Source organism: Uloborus diversus, chromosome 2 (assembly GCF_026930045.1).
Source record: "Uloborus diversus isolate 005 chromosome 2, Udiv.v.3.1, whole genome shotgun sequence".
Classification (NCBI taxonomy): domain Eukaryota; kingdom Metazoa; phylum Arthropoda; class Arachnida; order Araneae; family Uloboridae; genus Uloborus; species Uloborus diversus.
In genome coordinates, this window is record NC_072732.1 from 181,585,814 (window position 1) to 181,613,754 (window position 27,941).

The 27,941-nt window shown below is 33.0% G+C and overlaps 2 protein-coding genes across 2 annotated transcripts in view; one reads left to right on the forward strand and one right to left on the reverse strand.

The window, feature by feature from the left end:
* LOC129216188 (uncharacterized) overlaps positions 1 to 8,576 on the forward strand; it is an 87,765-nt gene extending 79,189 nt beyond the window's left edge. The window contains exons 6-8 of the mRNA XM_054850369.1: positions 4,466 to 4,579; positions 7,221 to 7,289; positions 8,460 to 8,576. Of these exons, the coding sequence (XP_054706344.1) occupies positions 4,466 to 4,579; positions 7,221 to 7,289; positions 8,460 to 8,498 (222 nt within the window). The 3' untranslated portion in view covers positions 8,499 to 8,576. The remainder of the gene's footprint in view (positions 1 to 4,465; positions 4,580 to 7,220; positions 7,290 to 8,459) is intronic.
* LOC129216187 (cullin-5-like) overlaps positions 8,551 to 27,941 on the reverse strand; it is a 39,847-nt gene continuing 20,456 nt past the window's right edge. Inside the window, exons 10-18 of the mRNA XM_054850367.1 lie at positions 25,185 to 25,255; positions 21,579 to 21,711; positions 21,306 to 21,437; positions 19,683 to 19,848; positions 17,769 to 17,941; positions 14,757 to 14,918; positions 13,458 to 13,576; positions 11,312 to 11,435; positions 8,551 to 10,211 (exon numbers count right to left, since the gene is read on the reverse strand). Of these exons, the coding sequence (XP_054706342.1) occupies positions 10,017 to 10,211; positions 11,312 to 11,435; positions 13,458 to 13,576; positions 14,757 to 14,918; positions 17,769 to 17,941; positions 19,683 to 19,848; positions 21,306 to 21,437; positions 21,579 to 21,711; positions 25,185 to 25,255 (1,275 nt within the window). The 3' untranslated portion in view covers positions 8,551 to 10,016. The remainder of the gene's footprint in view (positions 10,212 to 11,311; positions 11,436 to 13,457; positions 13,577 to 14,756; positions 14,919 to 17,768; positions 17,942 to 19,682; positions 19,849 to 21,305; positions 21,438 to 21,578; positions 21,712 to 25,184; positions 25,256 to 27,941) is intronic.

The window sequence follows — 27,941 nt, forward strand, 5'->3', positions numbered from 1 at the left end:
ATTTTAACGGCTCTCAAGTAATTTGTGTATGTTTGCTTTGTTGGCAAGTAGCTTTTCGCCAAGCTCCTGTCAACAGCAGATGCGTTTAGAACAAGTTTTAGATTTGAAAATAAATATATGTTACATTTATACTTTAATTTAATACTAGTGTGCCTGCGTATAAAATAATTTCAAAACATTGATTACAAGACACAAGAATCCGTAAATTTTCAGTCGATGAGCGAACTCTTCAAACATATATTTGTACATGACCGTCATTACAAGGAATAAAAATCAAAGTACATGAAAAATGCAGTTACATCATATTTTAAAATCCGGGAAGAAGTGGGGAGTGGGAGTTTGAATGACAGGCCTGGTATCCGTTATTTATTTAAAACTGGCAAAAGGTTAGCAGCGTTGCCTTTGCTAGTAACAATAATCAGTAACAATACCTTTTAGAACTGATCTTTCAACATTGCTCAAAACTCTGGTAATCTTCTAATAACAATCATAGAGAAAGTTTCAATACTATTTTTCAAAAAGCACACACACACACACACTCAATTTAACTACACCGATGCACAACATAAAAACTTATCACAATAATTCAGGCTGAAAACTTTCGCTTACTCACAACACACTTGGTCGATCTAATATTCTCAGAAAAAATAACTCTTAATTGTTTCCAAAATATCATAAAAATAAATTTACGCAGACGATAAATTAAAATAGGGCGGTTGAATTATTCTACTTTGTTTTCTTCTTACTTGGCTTGGCTTTAATCTTCTGTTTTAATAATATTGTTTTTCGAAAGTAGACGATATTTTTTCGGAATACATATTCATTTGAATTGAACAGAGATGGGCAGACTTTACCAAAAAAAAAGGGATGCTTTTAATTTTCACGAATTGTCTCGATCTACCAGAAATGTGTGCAAAAATTATACATAAATTGGTAATGTTAATAACTGTCGAATAGTTATTTACATAGATAGTTAAAACAGGAAGAAAGACCTTCATTCTAAAAACCTGGTAAACAATCAATGTTTAAGAGTTGAAATTCAAAATAATAATATCAACAAATCAAATAAATATTTACATTATGTGCTGAAACAATTTAAAATCTAATTCATCCGAAATCAATCCTTATTAAAAGATTTGTACTGTATGTTATCTGCTACTTTTGTAAGCTTGGTGTATAATTACTGATTGCTAGTCTTGCGAGTTCGGAATCAGAGTCTTAGGCTCTAAAATTCCCGGAGTCGGAGTCTGCTTTTTCTCTCCTTTCTCCCGACTTTGCAACCCCTTAATTGTTGCAAGGTTGCAGAGTCAGAGTTGGAGTAGGACTGATTTTGAAGCAAAATGGTCAGAGTCGGAGTTCGAAGGTTTTGAAACTTCGAGTCAAAATCGGAGTCTGACTGCTTTTGGGGTAAAAAAAAGTCGGAGTAGGAGTCAAAGGCTCTAAAATTCCCTGTGAGTTGGAGTCGGTTCTTTTTCTTCCGACTCCGCAACCCAAATTTGTTGCAGTGCTGGGGAGTCGGAGCCAAACTGATTTTGAAGTTCAAGAGTTGGAGTCAAAGTTCAAAGTTTTTGAAATTCCAAATCAAAATCTGACTCGGACTGCTTTAGGGATAAAGGAGTCGTAGTCCAAGACTCTAAAATTCCCTGGGTCGGAGTCGGCCAGTTTCTTCCGACTCCACAATCCTAATTTGTGGCAGGGCTGCAGAGTCGGTGTCAGACTGATTTTTAAGTAAACTAGTCGTAGGTCGTAGGTTTTGAAACTCTGAGACGAAATCGGAGTCCAACTAATTTTGGGGTAAATGAGTCGGAGTCGAAGGCTCTAAAATTCCCCGTTTTAGAGTTGGTCATTTTTCTTCCGACTTCACAAACCTAGTTTGTAGCAGGCTTGCGGAGTTGAAGTTGGACTGATTTTCTCGTAAAAGAGTCGGCATCAGGAGTCTAAGTCCTTATAAACTGCAAGAGTCGGAGTCGGACTGCGTTTCTGGGTGAAGGAGTTGGAGTTAAAGGATCTAAAATTCTCGAAGTTAGAGTCGGTCATTTTTCATCTGACTCTGCAACCCTAATTTGTAGCAGGGCTGCGGAGTCAGAGTCGAACTGATTTTGAAGAAAATAGTGGGAGTCGAATGCTCAAAAATTCTCGGAGTCGGTCATTTTACTTCCGACTCCGCAACTCTAATTTGGAATAGGGCTGCGGAGTCGGAGTCGGATCCGGACTGATTTCGATGCTAAGAGTCAGAGTCCGAGGGTTTTTAAACTCCGAGTTGAAATCGGAGTCGGACTATGTTTTAGATAAAGGAGTTGGAGCCAGAGTCTGTCATTTTTGCTACAACTCTGCAGCTCTGATTTGTAGCCCCGATTTCATAATTAGTGCCGTCGTCTGAAAAATATTTAGTGCCAAAAGAGCGATTGCATGCCAAAACGCGACAACTTCCCAGCCAAACTAGTCGCCTGACCTGGGAGAAATGTTTTTGAAGCTTATCTGACTGAGACATTTGCTGACGTTCCCTCCATTAGTATTCCTTCTCAATGATCACAACCAAGTTGTTCTCTGTTTTGTATTTTACTTAATAAATAAAATGTTTTAGGGTCATTTGATCAAAAACTAGTGTTCTGAAAAATTCCTTTAAAAAAAAGGCATCTGAATCAAATATATGGAAGAGACACCCTTTAAAATACAATATCTCAGCTTGAGCCCAACTGCAAATTCCCCTTTTTTGCTTAGCATGGCAGTATACTGGGTGCGGCAAAAAAAATATTGGACGAAAATTGTATCATCAAATAGAAGAAAGGTAATTTCATTTTAATGAGTGCCTAATTTATTTTTGTTTCTCACTTTATTAGAAAATAATTTACAATGTACTACACAGTTTATGTATTGTTTATCCGTTTTCTTACAATTTTAAGCAAAATACCTGCTATTTTCAGTTGTTTAACCAAGTAGAACGACAGTTCGTTTGCTTGTTGTCCCTCAACAAACAGTATTTGAAACGCCATGCCGTTTCAAATGACTTCGAAATGATAGTCGGGAATGTGTACAGAAACGAACAGTGAACATTTTAGTTAATCGTCAAGTCATCCAAAAGTGAGTTCAATGAAATTCTTGGGTTACCACAAGAGAAGTCGTTCGTAAGATTTAAATTTGTGACCGATAAGTGGGACTAAGGGAAAAAGCAGCTCAAACAGAAGTTTTACAAGTTCCAAAAAGTTCAGGCATTCGTATGACTCCAAAGATGCCAGAAATGTTTGAGACAGGCCCCAAATCCATGCTGGAAAAGATACCTTTCACTGATTTACCGTTCAACAGGCTCACATCCCCCAGAACCATAGGCTTTGGTTTGTAGACACTCCAAGCACCTTAGAAAGAGTTAGATATCGCCAAAATCCGAAGTCAGGCTTGGTCTGAGATGGAATCGGCACAAGCGATAAAAAATCTAGTTTTTTTTTTTGTGGATGAGGGCCATAAAATGAATCAAAAAGTGAACCAGAAGGACATTTTAGAGGTTATTGTACTTCTGTGGGCCTAAGAGCACTTTGGAATTGTAGACTGGGCATTTTCCTTTAACTCCTCATTGATTCATATGGCCAAAAAGACGAGTGGTGCAAGGCGCATTGTTTTTGACATGATATTATCTTTAGAGTGGACGTTCTACTCGCTCGACATCAATCCCATTTATTACTTTGTATGGCCTATTTTGGAGTCAAAGGTCTACCCTAAACACACATAAAATTGAACTCTCGAAACCAATTGCTTTATAGGGAATAGGATTGATTAAAGGACTTGCTGCCCTTGAATGAAAATTTCAATAAGCAGTTGCATCTCTGTATTACTGCAAAAGGCTGCTAGTTTGAAACCAATTATATTTATTGATTGCTGAAGGACTTCTCATATTATTTTTTGTGTTTTGTTAATTTATTTGTTTTTAATAGAGTTTCTTGGGAAATTGTTTGCCTGTTTTATTTATTTATTTTTTTGCTGCACCCTGTATATTTGGTTCGCACAGTCAGCAGAAACATAGTTTTGTTATTAAACTTATGCTTGTTTGTTTTATGAACAAGGAAAATAAATTCTTCACTAAGGTTATTGGTTTAAGCTTTTTTGCAAAAAGTATTATTAAACATTATTTGATCTATATGCAAATTATATTGTCATACAACAACTTGCATTAATGTTAGACTGTATTTTAACATAAAACGGGGGGGGGGGGAATTGCATCAGAATTTAAGCGTGAGAAATTTCTAATCACTTTTTGCTGACAATTTCAATTAAAACCCTGAAAAATTGAAAAAATTCTTTTTTTTCTTTTTCAATTTTTTCGAGGTGGAAATTCACTCCTTCGTAAAAAAAACGTTTTTTTTTTCAGTTTTTTTCGGAAATTTTCTGGGGTTTTTTTCCCGACTGTTTTCATTTTTAGTTGTGACTTGACTGAATGAGTATTAATTGAGACAACCAACTTTCTTTTACATAGAAATTGCGTGCTGCAGTGGCCACTGCCCTTGAGGGCCAAGGAGTGCAGCTAGACGATCCTTTCTTCAGACCGTGTGGGAAGAGACTCTTTGCCATTTGCCAGGCATTCGTTCAGGTGAGAATCATTGTTATTAATAGTTGCTGAATAACTTGGTATAATTTGTGGATTGTTAGCTGAAAATAGCTCTTACAACAAAGTGAAAAACTCTCTATTTAGATGAACTACTTTTATTTTGACTTTGAGAATATTTTCTCAACGGTCTTGACACTGAGAGACGGCAGATGACTTTGAATCAGAAACATCATTTATCATTGGTTGTTTGTTATTATTTTGTAATAGATAGGATCAGCGAAAATGTCTCTCACAACTCGGCACTGTCTGACTGATTCTACCTATCTATACGAATATTATAAAGAGAAAGAGAGTGAATTTTTGTGTTTATATGTTCCTTATAATCTCCAGAACCACTGCAACTATTTAAAAAATAATTTCACTATATTAAAGGTGCATCATTACTGAGTGAGATAGTATAAAAACATACATGGGTGATTCTTCAAAATCCTGACATTTTTCAGTCACAATTTTTTTTTAAATAAAAATGCAGAAAAAAATTATGCTTACTCTTTGTTAGGAACTTATTAAGGAGAAAATAGAGGGAAGTCACTTTAACTATGCTACACCCTCAAAACATTGGGTCAAATTTTCATACAGCAAGCAGCACCAGGAGAGTTACAAAATTAATTTCTTTAGGGTTATTTAATATGTAACTATAGTAATAAAGAAATAACTGAAGCCTAAATCAAAAAGCATGGTTATTAAATGACAAAACAAAATTTATGTAAAACCTCCCTTAACAAACACCCCAATTTCTTCGAGTACAAGTCCCATATAGGTTTTCCCATATTATTCACTCTGAACAGCTTACACTCTGAATAACAGACACTCATTTCAACAACAAAAAATCGATTGCTACATTAAATCTTTCTTTAAGTTAGCCATGCACAATATGATAAAAATTTGCAAAAAGAAAAGTTACCTTCTCATTATCTGCAAATCGTTTTATGGTTCAGGAAATACAAACATAAAAACAAAAAGGGAATCAGCAATATTAATAACAAAAATTTTACTTTTAATTTAAAGGAACTACGAAATTTTATAGCAACTTCACTAACCTATTTGAGCAACATTTAGATAAACAAATGTCTAACCAATAAACCTCTTTTGGAACAATTCCTCTGAACAACAACAAAAAAATATTAAATGAATAGAATAATTCCACTGATACATTTTTTTTTTAAATATAGCAATCAGAGTAATAGCGGAAATCATTTGGATGGGCCACCCTCTGAAGAGATCAGTACCAAAACTAAACATTACCAGCTCACATGGGAGTGCACATTTAGTTCAACTCCATGCATTGCGGTTTGAATTAGAAAGCTCACAATAAATCGGTCAGATACATGCAAAAACAAAGATGGACGGATAATTCCCAAAAATGGTCAAAATAAGTTCAACCTTCAGCACACTTTAAAGCTTAATAATCTATCAAAACACGAAAATTTTCACGATATTAATAGTTTTTTCTATGTAGAAGAAAACTTTCGATTGATTTTTCATCATTATCATTTGACTCGCAGATCGTTAAAAGTTTGTCTTTAAGCTAAAAACAATTATGGGGTTCCTTGAGGTAAAGGCAAAGCTCTAAGGGTTGTGTGGCCTTAAAAGTTTGGGGACCACTGGTGCAGGAGAATGACAGCGAAAATGTTTCATACCCTATTCTTGAACTTCAAAATTTTAATTAGAATAGCAGACAAATCATATTAACAAAATACTCAAGGAATCCAACAAAATAGTGATAATAAACAGTTTTATAGAACAGCAGATTAAAAATTCCTTTTTTTATCTATAATAATTGAACTCATTCCTAGGACAGGGGAATGACAAAAACCTGGGGGCAAAGTTTAAAACAATGTACCTTGATAATTTAAATAATTACATTTATTTAAAGAATGCTATTTTACACCTTTAAGTATGCTTAATTTTGTACTATAATTTAAATTTGTGAAATGTTGATATAAAATTTTAAAATAATTTAAGTCTATTTGAAAAACGGATGGGGACACGTCAAAAGTGTGACTTTCTGGTTATTCAAAATTTTTTGTAGAAAACACTAAATGAGTTGTTGTTTTAATAAGAGTAGAGTAACATCAGATAAATTATTTCTAACTATTAAAAAAATGAAAACACTTTCTGGGTAAACAATTTTTGTGTTAGGCTACGGGGACATAATATTGTTAGGATTTTGGAGAATCACCCATATGCATAATTTATAGCCCAACTTTTTTAAGACTAATTTGTCTTTGCTACCAGTTTACGTTTCGTATTGTTTTGTTCATATATACGTAAAAAATATTGTCCTGCATTTGTAATGATCGAATGGTTGAGGCCATCTTCGAACTGAATGCTAAGGGATGAAAACTTATTACAAATGTTGTTTCTGCTTCAAGGTCATCCTCCATCTCTCCGTGGTCAAGCTTTATTGAACGTGGTGAGGGTGACCCCATCAGGGGTGCAACTTCAAGAGGGTGGGAGGGGAAGTGTCATCCCACATATATATATATATTTTTAACATTGTTTTATTCATTTTATTTGTACATAAATTTAAAGAAACATTTGTAAGAACTAGAATTCCAAAAACTAGATGAATTGGTAGCTCCATTAGACAGCCTAATAATATGTCTGTCATTCTTCATAGGATCTCAGTGTCCAGAAGGGAAGCATGAGTCAAAGAATGCAGAAGATTGCAGAAGCCCATGTCAAACAGGTAAGTTTTTTTCTGGTTCTTATCCTTAGCTCTTTTTGGGCAAGGATTTGTAGTGCAAACATGCACAACTATATCAATGTAGAGCTTGGGATGACCCTTTCACTTCAACTGTAATCATGTAGACGTAGAGGTTCGAGTGAATGAAGCCGATTTAAACTGCCATCTTACTTTTCTAGCAATTGGAAACAAGTCACGTGATGAGCAGTAAAAGAATTGTTTTAAATATTAATTTTAAAGTCGAAGATTTCAATTGTCAATAGGAGGCTTCACACAAGGATAATCGTCTCAAACAAGTGAAACTAGTGACCAGTTAAAATTATATATATATATATATATATGATTTTTAGTAACCCAATCAAGAAAAAATAACCAAAAGTGATTTTTTGTATATCAGAACACAAAAAATGCTTGATTTTAGTGGATAAATAATGTATTCAGGATAATGTGTTCAGGTTGTTTCAATTACATCTTCATATTTTTGTTATAAGGATAAAAATCATCACCCTTTCATAAAACTTTTGCATAACCTTATACATATTGAATATGTATAGACCCATTGTGTGCAGTTCAATTCTTCTTTTCTGTTTTAATCTTTGTAATAAGTCATGAGTTAGTAATTTACAATTATTACATTATTTTCATTTTTTTTCTCTATTCTGTTATTGGATTTTTTGAGCAATTGAGATTGCTTGCTGATTTTATTATGTCAACAAGTCCTGTTATCCATTACGGAGTGACCAATGAAATTCATGAAGCATAAATTGAGGAAACAAATTGCCTCTATGGAAATAAGTATTATTATATGCCTTTTTTCCCCATGTTAAATTGGTATTTATTTTTATTCATTCTTTCGTTTAATTTCTTTATAATATCTTTTTGCACTTTTTCCATTCTTTCTCTATTTTTGGAAATTTCTTTCAACTTGAATATTTTTTAAACATTTTATTGTTTAATTTCAAATTCTAAGCTGCGATAGTTATGAATAATTGTTCTTTGAATCTAAAAAAAAATATGCATATAACCATCTTAGATGAATGCTGCAATCAGTTACAAGTAAAAAAGTAATTGGTGATAAAATTTGCATTATGATGCTATGGGGTCAAACTGCTCTAGTATAATATTACATTCAGCAGATGAACAAGTGAAGTAATGTAATTTTCCTCCCTTTAGGTAGTAGAATACGAAAGGCAGAGGGAAAGCGGAGAGTAGCAGTCATTTCTTGTCAAACATGTACATAAATAAGCCTAATGTAAATATATTTGAGACAATAAAATTTTTTATTTTGACAGTCAAAAAAATAATGTAAAGTACTGCAACATTTTGTGCGTTTTAGGCACTTAAAGTTCAAAAAGAATATGAAATGGATTGTTTTTGAAGACAAAATTTATTAATTTTAAGAGTTATATTATTTAAAAGTGGAACCATCTAATCTACCTTAATCTTTTTAACTATATTACAATTGAGGGGGAGGGCAAGAAATTATGCATTCTCAGTAATATGTGGTTAAAAAACTAATGCCATTAACTTTTTTTATAATCATTTTGAGGCTGTCTGTATTGTTAATTGTCTTCAGGAAGCAAATGACAAGTTGTTCGGAATCTCAATTAAAACTTTTTTTTTGTAATCCTTTTTTACTTTATCTGTTTTATTGTATAAAAGCTAATATTTAAGCAATACATGTTTGCTTTAGGAACATTTGGCTGAAAAACATATTAGAATCCAAATTCTGAAAAATTTAACATTGGCTTGCTTACCAATGTTGGGATTTATGCGAGACGAAATCGGCCGAATAAACTAAATCAGATTTGAGAGTTAAGTACAAATAAATGACTGTAACATTTGAAAGCTTGTGTATATGAATGCATGGAGGGTACTTTATAACGTCAGAAACAGTTTCTGTAAATAGACTAATCATAAGAGAATTAAATGAGATTTCTTTTCCATGTACTCTTAATGCTTCACCCATGCACATTGAAGTTGAAGTTCTCAACTTTATGTAGCTACATATGGGTTAATTACCTATAACAAAACTGGCTATAATAGAAAATTTATTATACATATCATACATATATATCGAGTCAGAGTAAGGAGAAGAAGCCCTTCTACAGTTTGCAGTAGATTCCAAAGATAGCTATCCTGCAAAACAAGCATTTTCCAGAGTTGATGTGTTAGTATCCATCTCAGTGTAAATGATACGCTATCACTTCAAAATGATAATTATTTAGTTGAGCAAACAAATTTTGATCAATAAAAAATTCTAAGCCGATATCCACTTGCTTTCACACATGGGATAAGGGTTTAATAAGCAACAGCAGTGATTTTGTATACCATCATGCTTTGAAGCCAGCATCCAGCAAAGCATCATGGGAGGAAGGCAATCATCATAGAGAGGTAATCTTGTGAACTGGTCTCTCAGGATTCACCAAGGTAAAGGCTTCACTTCCTTACTCCAGGATAGGACCAAATTACGAACTGCTCACACACAAATCTTGGAAGGGAGCAGTCTACCAGTTGGTTTGGGTTTACGGGCTCAACAGCCTACATTAGCTATGTAGCACCAAACAATTCAACAAGCCTTTGGTTGGATTTCTCGCTTCTGTCCAAAAATTGAGCAGAGAGGCATGTGTATACAAGAGTCTCAAACATTTTATTGCAAATTCTTTTATACACAGGCATTACCAAAAAAAAAAAGAAAAACTTAAAAATCAACACGGGAGGGGGGATAAGTCACATAGTGTACATGAAGACGTTTATGTTCTCCTCGTCCCGTTTGATATACTTGTACTCAATGAGCCACTCTATCTGTTCTTTGATCATCTTTTTGGAGGGAAGGAACATGTTCCTCATGATGTCAACCAGCTCTGTCTGCAGCTGCGCATTCGTGATCCTCTTTCTCATCTTCATGATCTTCACGATCGCCTCCTGCAAACAGAAGTCACATTGTAAAGGTCTGTTTTGCTCACACACTGAGGTTTGTGGATGCAAGTTATCAGAATTGGGTACTAATTTATTGGACAAGTAACCTAAATTTATGAAGCCATTAATGTAGCTAACCAAAGCCTGCAACTTACAATCTGGCCCTGATTAAGATATTTGGGGGGCCTAATGGTTTTTCGAGGCCCTATATAGACAAACCCTGTGAACAAACAAACATTCATGGGAACCAGGCGTTGTTGTGATGCTCAACCATTTGCTCAAAATATTTGTTGGAGAGCAGAGCATTCCCACACCCTAAGTAGAAGAAGAGACAAATAATGGCAAAAATCTTGACTTCCTTCTTGTTTCCCAAATCAGTGGCTAGAATTTAAACAATTGTAATCATTTGGGGTCATAGTTCACCTGTTCAGTGATCAGGACCTGCATGCAAGTAACTAGCCTTCTTTATGGTAAAAAAAATCAAGCAACATATTTTTTTAAAAATCATTTAAAGTGCTTATAAAGTAATAAATAAATTCAAAAATATGAATAACCAATCTTAAGGTATGCTTACGAGAAAGGAAAATATTTCTCTATGTCATTCCTTTCTAATTCATCTAATAATATTTGGGAAATTACCCCCTTTTTTTCTAGAACACAACAGCCCCTTGCTTTATTTTTGGGTTTGAATTGAAGTCCTTTGTAAACCCTCATTTAATAGATCCAAGTGCTTAACATTTTTTGACACAAGGGCTGCACCTCGTATTAAAATGACTTTCGCGGGCCAGAGTTTGCAAGGAAAAAAAGACATAAGTTTTAAAGAAATATAAACCTTAATTCTTACTAGTTATATGAACATGTGATAAATATGACTTTATTATACGCTGTAAACTCACTTGTACATCTAATATTTTAAAATTTGATTCCAATAAAGAAGGATTTTATTTCATCAAGTTCATGCTGTTATGTGCAGGACATGTAAAAGCATAATATGCTCTGTATTTGAAATGATTTAATAGTCCAAACTAACTTATTCCTAGTCAGTTTGAAAGACGTTCTACTATATAAACAAAAAACAATTTGTTTTCCATCATACTATCACTTACCTGAGTCCTGACGATCCTGAGCAGCGTGATGTTTTCATTGTCTTCCTCTTTGCTCTTTTCTGTGGAGAGTTGCAGTCGGCCGATGAGGTTTACTTTTCCACGCTTCTGAGGCTTGTTATTTTTGCTGAGAAAGTAGAAAAGTTGATAAAAGTATAACTAAAATAAAATGGTCACAAGAGATAGAAAAAACCACAGTTGCAAGGTCAAGGAGAAAAAATTAAGGGATTAAATACTGATTTCATAAAATAAGATTGAAAATATGCCGACCAAATCGAGTTTCTTCATATGCCAAAAAAATTTTTGAGTCATGAAAAAACAACAACCTCTAAATAAATAAAGTTACCAAAAACTATTATTTATGTTGCATACATGTACATAAACTACTTTTATTTCTAGCTAACTATGCACTATTTAATCTTTGCACAAAGAATCAACTTTTGGTGATATTATTTTCTCAGGTTTGGGAAAATAAATACATTATTGCATTTTAAAAAAGAAATAAATGCCTCATTCTAGGCTACAACAGTCTGAGACAGCTAAATAATCTTTAAAATATGTAGGGTAAAAATGGGTCATTTTTGACCTATTTTCACGTTTAAAGTCTTTTAGAAAGAAAATCGTCATGTTTTCTTTAGCCCACTGAATACTTTTCCCACAATTTCCGTGGGCAACTCATATGTAGCAAAATCTGCTCATCTCGCAATTTCCACAGGAATGTTTTTCTGCCTTTACTTACATTTTACTTAGTTGCTTCATTTTAACATCCTTTGAAGGGCTTTAAATTCGCCCAGTTCTTAGTGGCAGTTTTCTGAAAAAATTCATTACTAATTGAAATGTTTAATGGAGAATTGCAACTTCTATTTAACTAAATTAGAATGAACTGTATATTATTTTTCAAAGGTGTTTTTTCTTTTCCTTTCTTGGTGGGAATGGCAAAATTTTCTTAATATGTCACAAAATTTATAGCTCAAGTTTTATTTTAAATATCCCCCCCCCTATTTTCAGAGAGAAATAAACAAATAGTTCACTTTTTCCCTGCTCTCAAAAAAAACTGAATGGATTGGTTGGGTTACACTGCTAACTTCCATTTGCAGCACTAAAAGAAGTGTCGGATAGTTCAGTTGGTATAGCATTCTGCTCAAGGGTGCAAGTGGACTCAAGTAAAATTTTGTAAAGACTTTGAAATTTTTGGAAACTCGACAGCCCCCTCCCCTGTCCCAGAAATACTCTTCAAACATGCATAGAAAAATCAATGAAAAAAACTATTTGAATTTTTTTAAAAACATATATATATATATATATATATATATATATATATATATATATATATATATATATATATATATATAATTTTTCAGTTTTAAAATGTTGCCTTTTCAGAAACGGCAACCCAAAATTTTCGGAAATTTCAGATCATGAACACCCCTGATTCTGCTTCCAAGAGAACGGTCCAGGGATTGAGTCCAAGTTCAAACGGTCTACCTTTATAGCATTTTTAAAGCAAGCATTGTGCATAAAGTTTAAGGCATTCAAGTTAATGCAGCAGAAATGCTCTTCTCTTTATCACACCTGAAACTTCACACCCTTATTCATCACAAATAACTATGAAAGGTTAAGTTGTTTTAAGTCATTATCTCAGTTCATATGTTATTGAAGCATTATTTGACACTGGGAAATATGTTATTTTTTCATGCAGTGCTTTTACAATGCATTTTTACAGCAAGAGATATAAATTTGGAATGCGAATGCTTTGCACATTATAACTTTAGAGCATGAAGGCGTTGTATAGGTTTTGTATATTTTTTTAATGTTCATTCAATAAATTAAGTTTTACATTAAAGTTCTTTTTGATAAACTATTATTTTAATACATTTTATTCCGTTTTTGATATTTGCTCACAAAATGCTATTTCACTAAAAATGTAGTTTTAGACAGGAAGGTAAAGCCATAATTTTTACCAGTGTCTGAGAAACCTTGTTCTCCCCCCCCCACCCATCAAAAGTAAAAATACTTTTTTCCTGATTTCCCTTAAGTTTCTGACTTTCTCAATCAATTCTTGATTTTGCCATGTCTTTCAACCTCATTTCATATCTCCTGCATGTTTTAGAAAGAAGAGCGTCATAAACTTAGCAAAAGGCTTACTTACATTAATGAGAATTCTTGATTGACCCAAAACTGTGTGCTATCATCGAAATCCTTGGGAGATTTCACGTCTGGAGACAACAACAGCACTTGTCTTTTTAGCTTGGGGAATGCAACTAGGGACTAAAGACACAAATAAACATATTTCAAAACTGAAAAAATTCACTAAGATCAGTGGTGCACAACCTTTACGCAAACGCCAAATCTCACATTCAGATGAACTTCTAAGTCCAGATTACATATACATCTTTCTCTAGACAACATGGGGAAATGCAGAAAAAGGGGAAAAATTGCAGACCAAGAGTGACGGTTAGGGCTACGAATTGGCAACAATCATTTTTAGTATTGGATAAAGATGATTTGTACCTTTAGAAGGTTCCGGAGCATAGTTTTCAATACCTAACACTGAACATAAAAATCAAGCCGCGTGGATCAACTTTGTGGGGCACAAGTTGGGCACCACTAAGACAATTTCAAAAATAATTTTAAAAATCAATAAGCTTTTAACAAAATTTCACTAGCCTCATATATTAATATTAAGTCATCCATGCCAATTGGTGCTGGTAGCTTTTTTTTACATTGGCATTACACTAAGCAAAGTCTTAACAATGAATATTTTGTTTTAAAAAACTGTGCATTTTATTTAAGAATTTGTCGTACTTTTAACCTTTTATCTGTCAAGTTATTTTGATGATTTGCGTACAGAAAGTTGTCAATTTTGTTTTATTACCAAAATTAAATGTTTAGTACGAAATTAAATATAGTTAATAGTTAAAAATTGATATTTTGAATTACATGAATAAAATTTTTAAGGTTTCATAGCCACTGCATATTTGTTTGAAGCGGCTACCACTCAGAGTGGCAGCAGTAAAATTTGCTTCTAATTGAGCATCATTTTCTAAAAATTTGAAAAAAAAAATATTGATTTAAATATTGTCTAAGAAAATAAGTAAGTAGAAATAAAATGCTGCATGCTTCAGACATAAACCTCTATCCTTTGAAACCTTCAGTAAAGTGCTGACATCTACTGAATTGAGTGCAAATTAACTTTTGATAAGAAACATTTAGATTTGACAGAGAGATGCAACCGAAATAAACTCCCTGTGATGTATATTCCAGTATAACAATAAAACGCACTTGGCTTTAAAAAAAAAAAAAATCACACTGAATAATGCTCCGCCCGACATTTTAGAACACCAGTGTTGTGCCCGAGATTACTTTTCCATGACAGTTGAAAAGTGAAAAATACAGCATGAAGAATTTTGACTATGAATTAAAATTAAGTAAAGGACACTCTACTCACCCAGAGCGTTCTTCGTAGTTCTGCGTCGGGCAGCTCGGTGGCTAGTCGCAAGTTCTCGAAGGAGATCCGATCCTCTGGTCGTTGGTTCCATGCAAACAGCACTGCCATCTGGAAGGTGGTAACATCCAGGTCGAACTTCCCTGCACGGTTCGCGAATGTTATCTGCACAGGAAAATAATCAAACTAGTCTCCAAGTTCTCACCATTCCACAGTGTAATAAAGAAAAAAAAACAACAATAGAAAGAGCATAGTTAAACATGATTATGCACGCACCCTCATGTCTCTGTCATCTAAATATGAGGTCTTAAAGTATGCCGAGATTTTTAGAAAAGTTGCCGAATTTAGTGAGTTCTGGTAAGTCATGTAAGACAATTCACACATGCCTTGCAGATGTGTCTTTTTCTTTTTCTTAGTTGCTACCCAGCATTTATCCATAGTTAAGAGATTACTGTATTGGCCAAAATGCCAGCATTAAAAAGATTATATCTCATGAGGAAAAATGCATTAAAAAAATATATGTACAGTGAAACCTGTGTAAGTTGACCACTTGTGGTGCACTATTCTAGTGGTCAACTTAAGCAGGTGGTCAACTCATCGAAGTTGAATTATATTGATAAGATCTAATTCTGTGCCTGAAAATAGCAGTCAACTTAGACAGGTGGTCAACTTCACAGTAGAGATCCTAAATACGAAGAGATTAGACAACTTCAGAGCGACGGCCATCTTATGTCAAAAATGCTCACTTCGCGTAGACCGTAATGCATCATCTGCCCCAAATATCACTGTACATTGTATCGAAAAAATTAGAAGCTAGTTATGATATTATGAAATGTGCATATCACAAATATATGTTTGTTTTCCATCTTTAGGAACAAACTTTTGTGAAAAAAATTTTTTTTTTTTTTTTGTAAGCTCTATGAGGATACGAAACGATTGGCACCGGATTGCCAGACTTGGCACTCACTCCGTTTGATGAAAATACAAGGAGGAGAAAAATCAGTCTATTCTTCAAAGATTTCATGTCCTATATTCTGTGGGAAATCTAGAAATTCCCACAGTACAGCATTTCGAGCTAACAACACTTGGACTAAACATGGCGGACAGCAGCGCGCCGTTGTCCAATCTCTCCGTACATAGAATCTCTACTACACAGGTTTCACTGTATGTGCTATTACATGGAAACGTGTTCCGATAAAAATATAAGTTTTCTCTTACCTCCTGAATTTCATTTACTTAAAGCTCAGAATTTTTCAAAATACAGTTTTTAAATGCTTTTAGAGCAACAAAGTTACAATTAGACACTTAAAATTAAGAAACACTTCATTAGAAAGACACTTAAAACTAGGGACTCAGGTCCCATGAAACCATCTCCAAAGGATACAGACTACAAACATTTGCAAAGAATATTTTTCAATCAAATTTTTATTTATTTATGTGTGATTTTCAAATGCACTGACACATTAAGTTCTACACAATATGGACAATTTGTTGTTATAAACATTAATACTTTCTTAGGTATAAATACCTTACAATTTACAGCATTCTAACTAGGTGATTATTTGTGAGTTAAATAACTTAGCTTTCAAAAATTCCAAAAAGCTTATTGGCAAGTCACCGTTTTTCTCATGAGTGTTACCTTTATAAACATTTCTGTAATTTCTTTTCTAAAAATAAATAATGTAACAAATCTTGATTAAACTATCTTAAACACTCAATTTTAAGTCAAAATGATATAAATATTTATTTATTTAAGAAATTTTAAGTATTTGTAAAAATGTTTTTCTTATGAGTGTTATTTTGTTTCCTAAATAAAGGGTAAAGTTTACAATAAAAACATGTTAAATTAAACATTAAATGTTTTCATTGCATACCACAAATAGCTAAAAAATTTCAATATTGAAACCAATTTTTAAAGATTCAAGAAAAATTTTAATAATACAAATGCTAAATTTTAGCTATAGTAACACTCATGAGAGATGGACTTACTAAATTATTTATTGTAGAGTTTTGGCAGTAATTCTTCTAAAATATGTAATTACATGAATACCTTATCTTGAGAATTATATTCTTTTTTAAACAATGCATACAAATTTCGTTTTTGCAAGCATTAGCTTTCTGTCAGTGTTCACTCTTCAATTTTTAATAAAAGTGAATTTATTGTATATATATGTGTGAAAAAACATTTCTCTTTGATAAAGGTATGTGTTAAAGGTAATAAAATATCTATTACTATGGATCTACTGATTATTTGGGTCTTTTTTATCATGAATGTTACTTCCTTCTCATGAATGTTACCTGTTGAAAGTAACACGCATAAGCGGTAACACTCATGAGATTTATAGAAGAATTCTTTGCTGGAATCAATTTATTGGTGCTTTTGAAAATTTAATGAAGTCACTTGTTTCCTTAACAAAAAATACATTACTGCCTAATTGTATATTTCTATACTTGAAAAATATCACAATATGGCTTTCCTAATAGTGCTGCCAACTACAAGAAAAAAATATTTTTCACAGCAATAAGTTTCAACAATAAGTTTTAAACTGTTAGATAAGCAGTTCAGTAAAATCTATTTCAGCTGTGTGTAACTTATAAATATTACTTTACTTCAGTGCACAGTAAGTAAAAAAGCGGCTGGAAAGCATACAAAAAAGATTTAGTAAATGCGTCTTTTCTAGTGAGGACAAGGAAATTTCCGTTACTAACTAGCTAAAGTAATAGAAAAGGCTTATTACTCTATGATAATGAAAAAAAAAGCACTGTATTATGTGTAAAACAATGCCTTACTACATGCTTTTGCAATGTCAAAAAATAATTTTATCAACATAAAAATGAACAGATAAAGTCAGGACACTAAACTGTGAATTGCTTTGAAAATCACCCTTATGCTTTCAAAAACACATTATTGTACTTAGGTAATACCTTTGTACCTTAGGTACAAATAGAAACTCTACCCATGTACAGTATAACATCATACTTTTATCAATATGTAGAAGACAAAGACAAACTCACCGTTCCATTGGACATATGGTGGTACCACTGCAGCTTACGACCAGAGTGCTTTTGCCTGTAAAACTCCTCCACCTCAGGGATGAAGTCTTCTAGTTCTAGGGGGAGGGAAACCTGGACTCGCTCACTGCCCCTGGCCCAAGCTCCAGCATTCAAGATCTTTATATTGATGGAGTCTGAAACAATGATCAAACCATCAATCAACGATGTAAATGATACCGTAAAGGTGAATTTTCCGATGATAATGATAGCAAAAAAAAAAAAGAAGTAGCATGTGAAAAATCATGTAATAGGCACTCTTGTACTGCATATACAAAACAATAATGTAATTTCAAAAGGTAATCTGTAACATTTTAAGTGTGAGTAAAGTGTTCGAAATCATTAGTGGTCGGATGACCTGAGACTACTAAAAACTATTTAGACCATCATGAAATAAAACTTAGTAAATCCACATGACCAATGATTGTTCATCATCACGCAAGCTTTTTCATATTTACAATATTTAATTATTATTAGTGTATATTTTCAGCAATTTTATGCTGCATTTAGATTTTGGAAAATTTATCTTGGATGCAATATCGGATAAAGGCTGTAAATATTAAATTAATTAGTTGAAGTTACCGACAGACATGTCATTTGGAGAATTAGGGAGATCAATTCCCTCCTGGATTATAGAAACATATTATGCATTTGTGTATGCCATATGCATACACAAATGCATAATTTTTTTCTGTTTTTTTCTTCATAAAATACATTGAGTATGAACAGTCAGCATCAAATATGTCAGTATCTTGAGTCAGACAGTTAACTATAATAGAAAAACTAGAAAGGATACTTTACATGCTTTTTTTATTATTATTATTAATTCCTTTTAATGATAAAAAAACACATTGCCTAATAATATTCAAAACACAAAAAACTTGACAAATGCACAGTGTTTCAATTAATACAAGCTAGCTGGACAAAAGTTCAGAATTCATCATTTCGTCACACAAAATTAAAGTGTTCCTAAATTCACATGATTTAATTGTTCAAGATGGATATTTTTTATACCGGTAAGTACTTTTTTTCCCTAATTTAATTACTCTATCTGATAATTAAACAATATTAAAATTTTTTGAAGTTAAATGAAGGAGTTTTTGCTCTTGTAAAATCTTTCAAGTAATGGTAATGATTTTACCCGTTTGTTGCTGGGCCAAATTTTCTGTATATAATAGCTGCACTTTTCCCGTTATTAATAAGACGTATTATAGTCAGTACACTCTAGTACAACATATTTTTTTCTCTAGAATACTTTCTTTCGAGTAGGGATTTCTTTGAAGAATCATTGAAGCATCCAAAGCTTTGGGTAAAAAAAATATGTTGTACTCGAGTGTGCTGACTATAATACGTCTTATTATTAATGGCAAAGCTGTAGCTACTATATACAGAAAATTTAGCCCAGGTACAAATGGGTACAAGTCATTGCCATCACTTGAAAGTTTTGGAACAGGCAAAAAATCCGTCGTTCATCTTTAAAAAATTTTTTAATATTGTTTAACTATCAGATAGATTGATTAAATTAAGAATAAAAAGCACTCACTAGTATAAATAATATCCATCTCGAACAATAAAATCATGTGAAATTAGGAACACTTTAATTTTGTGTGATGAAATGATGTCTGGAACTCAATTGATTTATTCAATTACAAACGGATACGTACCTTTGAACCTTATTATTTACGTGATGTGACAGAAGGTAGTTAGTCATAAACAAATAACTAATTATCATGTTTTGGTTTGTTGTTTGCATTATCCCAATACCACAGTTTAGAATTTTGAACATGAATTTTGTCCACCTAGCTTGTATTAATCGAAACACTGTGAAATGGTCTGACGAATGAGGGATTAAAACAATTAAGGCTATCAGTTGCTCACCAGCAAGGTTCCCATTTGTTTCTGTGGGAGCAAGTCCTGCCTTACTCCTCCTGAGCTGTTTGTCAAGGATTGCTAGTTTAAAATGTTGGTTGAGATCCTCACTCACTTTCACATCTTGGAACATTCGAGCCAGCTTGTTCACATAATCTGCAGGCATGCCCACATCCTGGAGGAAAATTAAGAGTGAATTCAATTGTTTGAGGGACTTACAGCAAGAGCATAAAAGTAAAACAAGCAAATGTCAAACAGTTTGCTATGGTATCCAGAGACTGCAATGTCAGTCTTGAATAGCCATGACAGAGTTGGAGATTTAAAAAAAAAACCCTCTCATTAAAGCTGAGATTAACTTCACACTAACAGTTAAATTTAATACACCAGTGAGGGTCTGTAAATGTGGTATGGCTCACCTCTAAAAGTGAAGATAGAAGCTTGGGTATTAAACTGAGTGTTACTGTTTCTGGTAAATCTCAGTTTACTAGTTGTGGTAATTTTCAGTGAATAGAAAAGTAAAAATTTAAGGCACAGATGCAAATGAGTAATATACAGTCTGTCCTCACAAATGAAAATAGGATCCCAAATAAAAATATGAGGATTTATTTTAAAAAAAAAAAAAAAAACAATGCTTCCATGGTTGTAACATTCATTGGCTAAATTTATATAGTGATCAAGGTTCTTGATAGAGCAAGAGACCACGAGAATCGGGCACTTTTAAAAGAAATCTCAGTAAAAAAAATTTTGATGCGGGACTTTCTCGCAATCTTGTCATGAACGTTACATAGTAGGGCTGGGAATGTTTTGTTGTTTTACAATATATGCCCTGAACTATATCCTTTGCACCCCCCTGGAAAATTTTGAATATCTCGTTATATTGATATTTGGAGAGCAATATGTCGCAGTATTAAAATTATGATATCGCCCATTCCTATTTTAAGAATAATAGGATTTTAAAAAATCTCTCTTAATTCTTAAAAATCTCATTCTAACTTCAACAGAGGACGAGATTTTTCAACCATTTTTTCCTCCAATAGGAACCCTGATACTGATTTTCAAAACCCTTTTAAAGTATTTTGCAGTAAGTTACCGCCCTAAGCCAGGGATAAGGCAGATATACATAAAGTACGCCACCAGCTCAGTTATTCTATCCGAGAACTGCAGTTTCCAGAACTGCAGTTTCGTGCTTTTTAGCACTCTTCGGCCCGTAATACGAATAAGCTGAGCTGGAGAAGGAAAACCTCTTAAAGGAGCCAAGAGAGCCAAACCATACTAGTACCTAATGTACCTTTAAACTAGTGTAGGTAGCTAATGTAACTTTTAAGTACCTAATAGCTTCAATTTTCTTCTGAATGATCAATTTGTTTTCTTTGCTTACATTGACGACAAATGAGTCACAAAACACTAGATATTGAAGCACTTGTAGTTTAACTAGATTCTGTGACACCAACACAACCAAAATAATAATCTATGAGACAAATATGTCTTTTTACACACATAAATTTACATACTGATTATAACCAAGAGTTTCAAATCCCACCCCTCACTGCATCTCTGGAGAAGACATGGCATAGCAACCCACACTTGCCAATTACTTAATTCATTGGTTACCCGCTGAAGCAGACTACATACCCTTAGCCACTCCACCATATTCTCTTCTTTCTCACTGTCTGCAGAAGAGTCCAATATGAGTCGCCTCGTTAGGTGAGCCTTGTGGTAGCGCATAAATACATCTTTGTTCTGTACATATTTCAGCACCAATAGCTGCAAGCAAAGAAAATATATATACAAATTTTTCAGTTTCAGTGTAGTTATTAGTTTCTAGTCATAATTTCAAAAACTAAACTGCTTTACAGGCTACATAAAGCAGAAGCGTTATGAAACAAACTCGATGAAAGTACTCACCACCTCTTTGAGCTTTGCCTCAATCTCATCGGACGTAAGTTTTCGACTTAGGGGCGTCTTCCTCAGCAACATATCGCAGTAGTTGGCCAGCAACTCGGGGCATCGTGACTCAGGCTGTGTCTTGTTGCCCGCACTGCAGATGTTACAAAACAAAGTTTTTACAATAATGGACAAATGAAATATCATGGAATCATCAAACAACACCTCTCTGTAAAAATGTTGGCTTTTTCATAACTTAAAACTTTTTTATAAAATAAGGATCTTGCAAAAAATTATCTACCATTCAGTTTGTACTAATAACCATAATGTTTTGGCTTTTCTGCAGAAATATACAGATTTCCAAAGGTTAAATACATTTTCGCAAATACATCACTCATTTTACCCAGGGCTTGATTTCTATTGCAAAAAATAGAATTGTGATAATTAACGTGAGAAAATAGTCTAACAATTTTTTCTACTTCTGATTCAGAATCAAATTGCCTATTGTTAATGTTTTAAAAATGTTTTCATTGCTCAAAAGTTTGTTTAATGAAAGAGTAGTTTAACGTAAGTATACACCAGTTCAATGTAAAAATACATTTTCATGCAGCTTTATGGTTGATAAAAGTAAAGCATGCCTATCAAAGAAATAGAAACAAAAGTTGGTGTTTACTAAAATTCTACACAAATTACTACAACTAAAAACAAATAATTCAATCTCTATTTCAAAAACAACATAAATGTTTTATACTCAAGTAATTTAATTCTTGAACTTTTTTTTTTTAAATCAAGTTCGACTGCATACAGTTTTTATTTTCAAATAATCTATATCTCTAAACATCTTTAGGCAAAAATTGGGGCTAAAAACTATTGCTGTTTTTTATGCTAATATTCTCTAATGAACAAAAAATTCTTTGAGCACTTTGAAATAAACAATCACCATAAAACTTGGATCTCATACTGTAGGCTTTCCTACTCTTTTCTGAATTCAAAAACTCACAGAAGGCTGTTTTGAAACCAACTAACAGTGTAAAACCAAAACAAGTCTTTTTGAAACAACTGTTAAAAGGAGAATTTCAAAAGTGTTTTATAAGTGGACATTTCATTGGAACAAATGCGTATTTTGTGGGGGAACTTCTTGAGAAGAAGTTCAAGTACATGCGGGAAATTAATGATAATATCTTTATTATATAAATAGTCCTGTTGCAACTGCACACTATATTATACTAAAGGGATGAACATTTTTGTCCATAAAAGAGTGGTGTCTGCTGGACAGCGGTTTCATAATTTTTATTTATTTAATTTGCTTATTTTTTACTCTCCGACAGAAATATCTTTACATTATACACTTGAACGTCTATATAACTTTTTACTTAACTAGTTTTTTAAATATAGTAAATATAAAAGCTATTTTATGAGGTTGAATTGTTTCAAGTTGCACTTCTGAACCTTGTTTCATACATGAACGAAAGTAGTGATGTGCCGGATTGTTAAAAAAAGTAGATCCGCGGATACGGATCTAAAAAATTTTTTTTACCCAATTCAATTATCCAAATGTAAAATTTGTTCCTGAAGGTATTCTCGTCAGAATAATGTCAGTTTCTTTAAAAAATGTCAACTGCGGCAAAAATATAATCAAGACTATGATTTACTCTTTAAAGAAATCTCTGTTAAAATTGAGGGAGAGTTGGAAGGAATGGGTCAAGGCTGCATTTATGCTTAGATGGAATGTGAAAAATTATTTCTAGCTTACTCGGTAGATGTAGGATACAGGAGCAAGAGTATAAAGTTGCTACTGGAGAGGCTAGAAATATTTTTTTCCCATTTTATTTCAGCATAAATGTAGCGCTGACCCATTCCACCGAACTTCTCCGACCGGCGAAATACAGAGCCGAGAACACCTTTACAAACAGTAAATAGAGAATTTAGTCGCACTTTTTTTGAAGGGTGCCAAGAAAAACAAAAATGAAGAATAACAGAAACCCCAAATCAATAACAAAAATTAATATTAAATTAAAAATTAAAAAAACAAAACATGTCCCAGAGAGCTGACCGCATATTAAGATGAATTTCCTGGGTCAGAACACACATTTGTTAACAAATATGAACTGACAGCAGGTAAAATTTTTAAATCATTGAGCTTTTTCTCCTTATCTTCCCGACTATGAAATCGCTACCAATCACGCGTATAAAGGCTTAGAATTGCATTTAAAATAATAGCAGTCACAACTGAGGATAAGGGGCGGAGTCCCCAGGCGCCTTGAACATGCATCTCATATTTCCGTGGCATTTAAAATTTACTTAACAAGATTGCAGCTCCTACTGTATATGTTGGAAGTTTCAAATAAATATCAAGCGCAGAAAACTTCGTTCTCTCAATTAGGGCCAACATTTTAACATACGGGTAAATTTTTACTACCATAATTGTGAAAAACGTTAAATCGGTTTTTAATTAATATCTCCAGTAATTGAATTTCTACAAAAACGAGGCCAAGTTAAGAACACTTTCGATCAAGTCACCTTTTGAACGAAAAATGAACTATCACAATCTGTTTAGGAGCTACGATGCCACAAAAAGACAATGATATACACTTTTAAAACTTATTTCCCCTTCCTTTTTGCAACAAGGGGGGGGGGGGGGGGGGTTACAGATCGGCTTCTGAAATGAAACCTTATGATTTAAATTGGGAATAAAACCTAATTTAAATGGAATTTAGAGTCTTTTATTCAAATATTTAAAAATGTTTAGAAACTTTACCTAGTTGACCGCATCCAAAATATCAACGGTTTTGAGCAATTCGCAATTAGTTTTAGCGTTTTTCAACTTATTGATCATATGCTTTAAATCAAGCTGTCTATAATGAATATTGAAGGCTCAATTTCAAAGTTCATGAGTTGACAATTTGACCTCGTGTTTGCTAACAAGAAGATTGTCTCTATGTATCTTTTGAATAAATGTGTTTAAATGGGAAGTAACATTGTCCATGAAAAAACAACATGCCTCATTTCTAGCAACTTTTAATCCGGTTCTCTAATTGTCATCTAGGCTTTTTAATTGGAATACCAGGGAACTGGCAAATGCTTTAAATCCAGATCTTTAAAGCATTGTGGTTTGGCTGTTTTCCGGATGAAAACAGGCTTTAATTTCGTGTTAATGCTGGCATGCTTTGGAAAATATCTCACCAGAGCAACTTTTTGTCAATAAAAACAAAGTTTTCTCCTGTAGAGTTCTATAAAACAAGCGGGTTTTGTCGACATTATAAATGTAACAAACTTTACAATTTTTAATTATTTTAGTCTCAAAATTTAATTTTTTATTTTTGTAATAATTTGTCTGCAAAAAAAAGGATGTATCAATGTAATTGACTGCCAAAATCATGTCCGTACGAGAGAGACAAAATAGATTGAAAGGAAATTATCACATGCAAAGTAAATTCAGATTGGTAAAGGTTAATATTTTAAAAACATATTGAAAATGATTATGAATAGTTCTTTTCAGAAAAGAAATATTTCACCGTACAATAACTTAGTAACACTTAATACAACAACTGGTCTGAATTTGAAATGACCATTTATCTGTCATCACTCAAAATAAATCACATTCAATAAAATCCATATAAAACTCACCCATACACTTTCTGTTTGGAAGGAAGCTCTAATCGAAATACAGATGTATCATTAACAACTTGCTTGAAAGCCTGAAAAGAGATGAATTCATAACATTTGACAATGTATTAATCCAGTCTAGATATAACAATGAGAAGAGGACAATGCTGCAATAATGTTTCTTACAGGCCCGACGAGAGGCTATGTCATCCTAGTTGGAAACTAGGGGTCCAGGCCTTGAGGGGGGGGGGGGACACTGACGCAAAAAAAAAAAAGAAAAAAGAAAGAATGGAAGAAAGGAAAAAAGGGGAGAACTTCTTAAGTAAAATCTACTCTTATGGTATTTACTGTTGTGGCACTTTCATAGAGTTAGTTACTTTATAGTACAGTGAAACCTGTGTAAGTTGACCACTTGCGGTGCAGTACTTTGGTGGTCAACTTATAAAGGGGGGGGGGTAATGATTTTTTTTTTTTGTCATTTCTTGCACCATGTATTCTTTTTTTGACTAATTGACACTTACTCTTTCCGCTCAAATCACTTTCATTGTTTAACATTACTTTGAAACAATAATTTAAAATGCTATTCAAATATTTTTAGAAGTTATTTTCTCAGAATGACATATAATGTGTCATGTAAATTCAAAATTTCAGTAAATTGATCAAAAAATAAATAAATAAATAAAAATAAATCATTGTTTATAAAAAGTTATTTGGTATTAATAGTTCCTAAAAATTTATTGCTAATCGAAAATAACAAATTTTTCGCTTATTATTTTTTTTTCTCATATACATTTAATACATTTATAACCATGATGATCTACTTCTCAACAAAATAACTCCCTATTGAAGTTTGTAGTTTTGGAAATTCCATATGTGTCACCTAATTTTCTCTGGATTTCTCCCTTTTCAATTAATTTTAATACTTCATACTTTTTATCAATCTCAAGTTCAACCAACTTTCTTTTTGAAGCCATTTTATGTAAAACTATAACACAAAGAGCAACAAGCTGAACTCTAATAGTTCTAAAAGGCAGTTGAAAATGAAAATGTCCTAGTTCTTATTCCCTTGCACCAGAAATACTGTAATGCAAGTAACTTTTACTCTAGCACAATTCCAGTGCTGCCACAAAATATTGCGACTGGAAAAAAATACTTTGTACTTTTCTACTGACACATGTTTTCATTGAACAGAGAGTACAAAAGGTTTCAAATAGAACAACAAAAGAAAAACAAATTTGGAGTATAAACGGTTTCTTAGTATTTTTCCAATGTGGGTTAAACTTACAGGGAGCTTTAGTTATGCTGCTGTTTTAGCATCAAAAATATTCTTGGAAAGCTATAAAAAAATAAAATAATTTGCTAAATTAAGTTTTAAAAAACAATCCAAGTGGTCAACTTACTAAGGGTATTTTACAATACTCCAAACCAAATTTGCGGTACATTAGTGGTCAAGATAGACAGGTGGTCAAGATAGAAAGGTGGTCAAGTTACAGAGGTTCTTATTCATTATACGAGATAGGACTAATTCCGTTCCTGACAAAAGCGGTCAACATAGACAAGTGGTCAACTTACAAAGGTGGTCAACTTTACAGGTTTTACTGTAAGCAGTTCTGATTTTTTTTTTTTTTCTGGGAGGGGGGGGGGCTGGTGACAGAACTGACTAGCGGCCTGCCTTGGCTTTCTGCAGCCCTAAGTTTTAGCTAAATTGCGTAATAATAACAATAATAATGCTATGCATACTTCACTTTTTTTAATATAAAAAGGTTTACATCATGCATAAAGCTGGTTTATTCTCTGAAAGGCCAATTGCTCATTTGTTCCTATTTTGTAGAAAAACTTAACAAAATAACAATATGCACTTTTGAACCTAAATGGATCAAAAACTACCCAATAAATCTCATTGAATATCTTAAGAGAAAATGAGAGTCAAAAGTTTGCTCTGCATACTTTCAGGTTTTGTTTATGCTTGCAGTGTGCTATAATTGAAAGTTGTAAATTGTAACATTATATGTATTTCATTCAGGGGCGTGCCTTAATGGGAGGTCATAATAACGTCCCAAAAAAGTTTCCTCACTTTCACGCCCCTTTTGTTGAATCCTTAGCAAATTTTGTCTAAGGATTCAACAAATTTTGAAATAGTATTTCAATAATGATTTTTTTTTAATTTTTTTTTCCTTTCACTTTTTTCAATGACGCCAAATCAAGGCGTCATTGAAAAATAATCAAATCATATGCAAAATTTTTGGAGGGGGGGTGCTCAGATATTTTCCCCATGGTTTAGCAGGGTATTTTCTAAATGGAAACCGATTTCAGGACAGATTAGAGTCATTACAATTTGTCATTTTTAATAACTTATTCATTAATGGCTTTAGAATAAATGTTTTTACATTTTTGCAAAGAAAAGAGTACCAAAAGCAATGAAGTTCTAATTTCAAAGGGGGGCTTGAACCCCCCTATATGGGTGCCCTTGCGCCTAATATCTCTTTTCATTCGATGTAGGTATGTGTGCAATGTGCATGCTTGTGTTTCATCATCTTGTAAAATTAGGAGTTTCATTCAGTATGTTGAGAATTCCACACAAAAAATTTAAGTTTGGGATGCTTTTAATTTAATTTAGGAGACAAACTTTTAAGTACTCAGAAAAAAGTAAAGACCTAGCACAACTGACCAATGTTTCTGAGGAAGGCTCATACAATAAAAATGCATAAAGATATATTTTTGCTGTCCTTCAATTTAAAATGTATTAACTGTTTAACATAAATAATAATCCAGGATCGC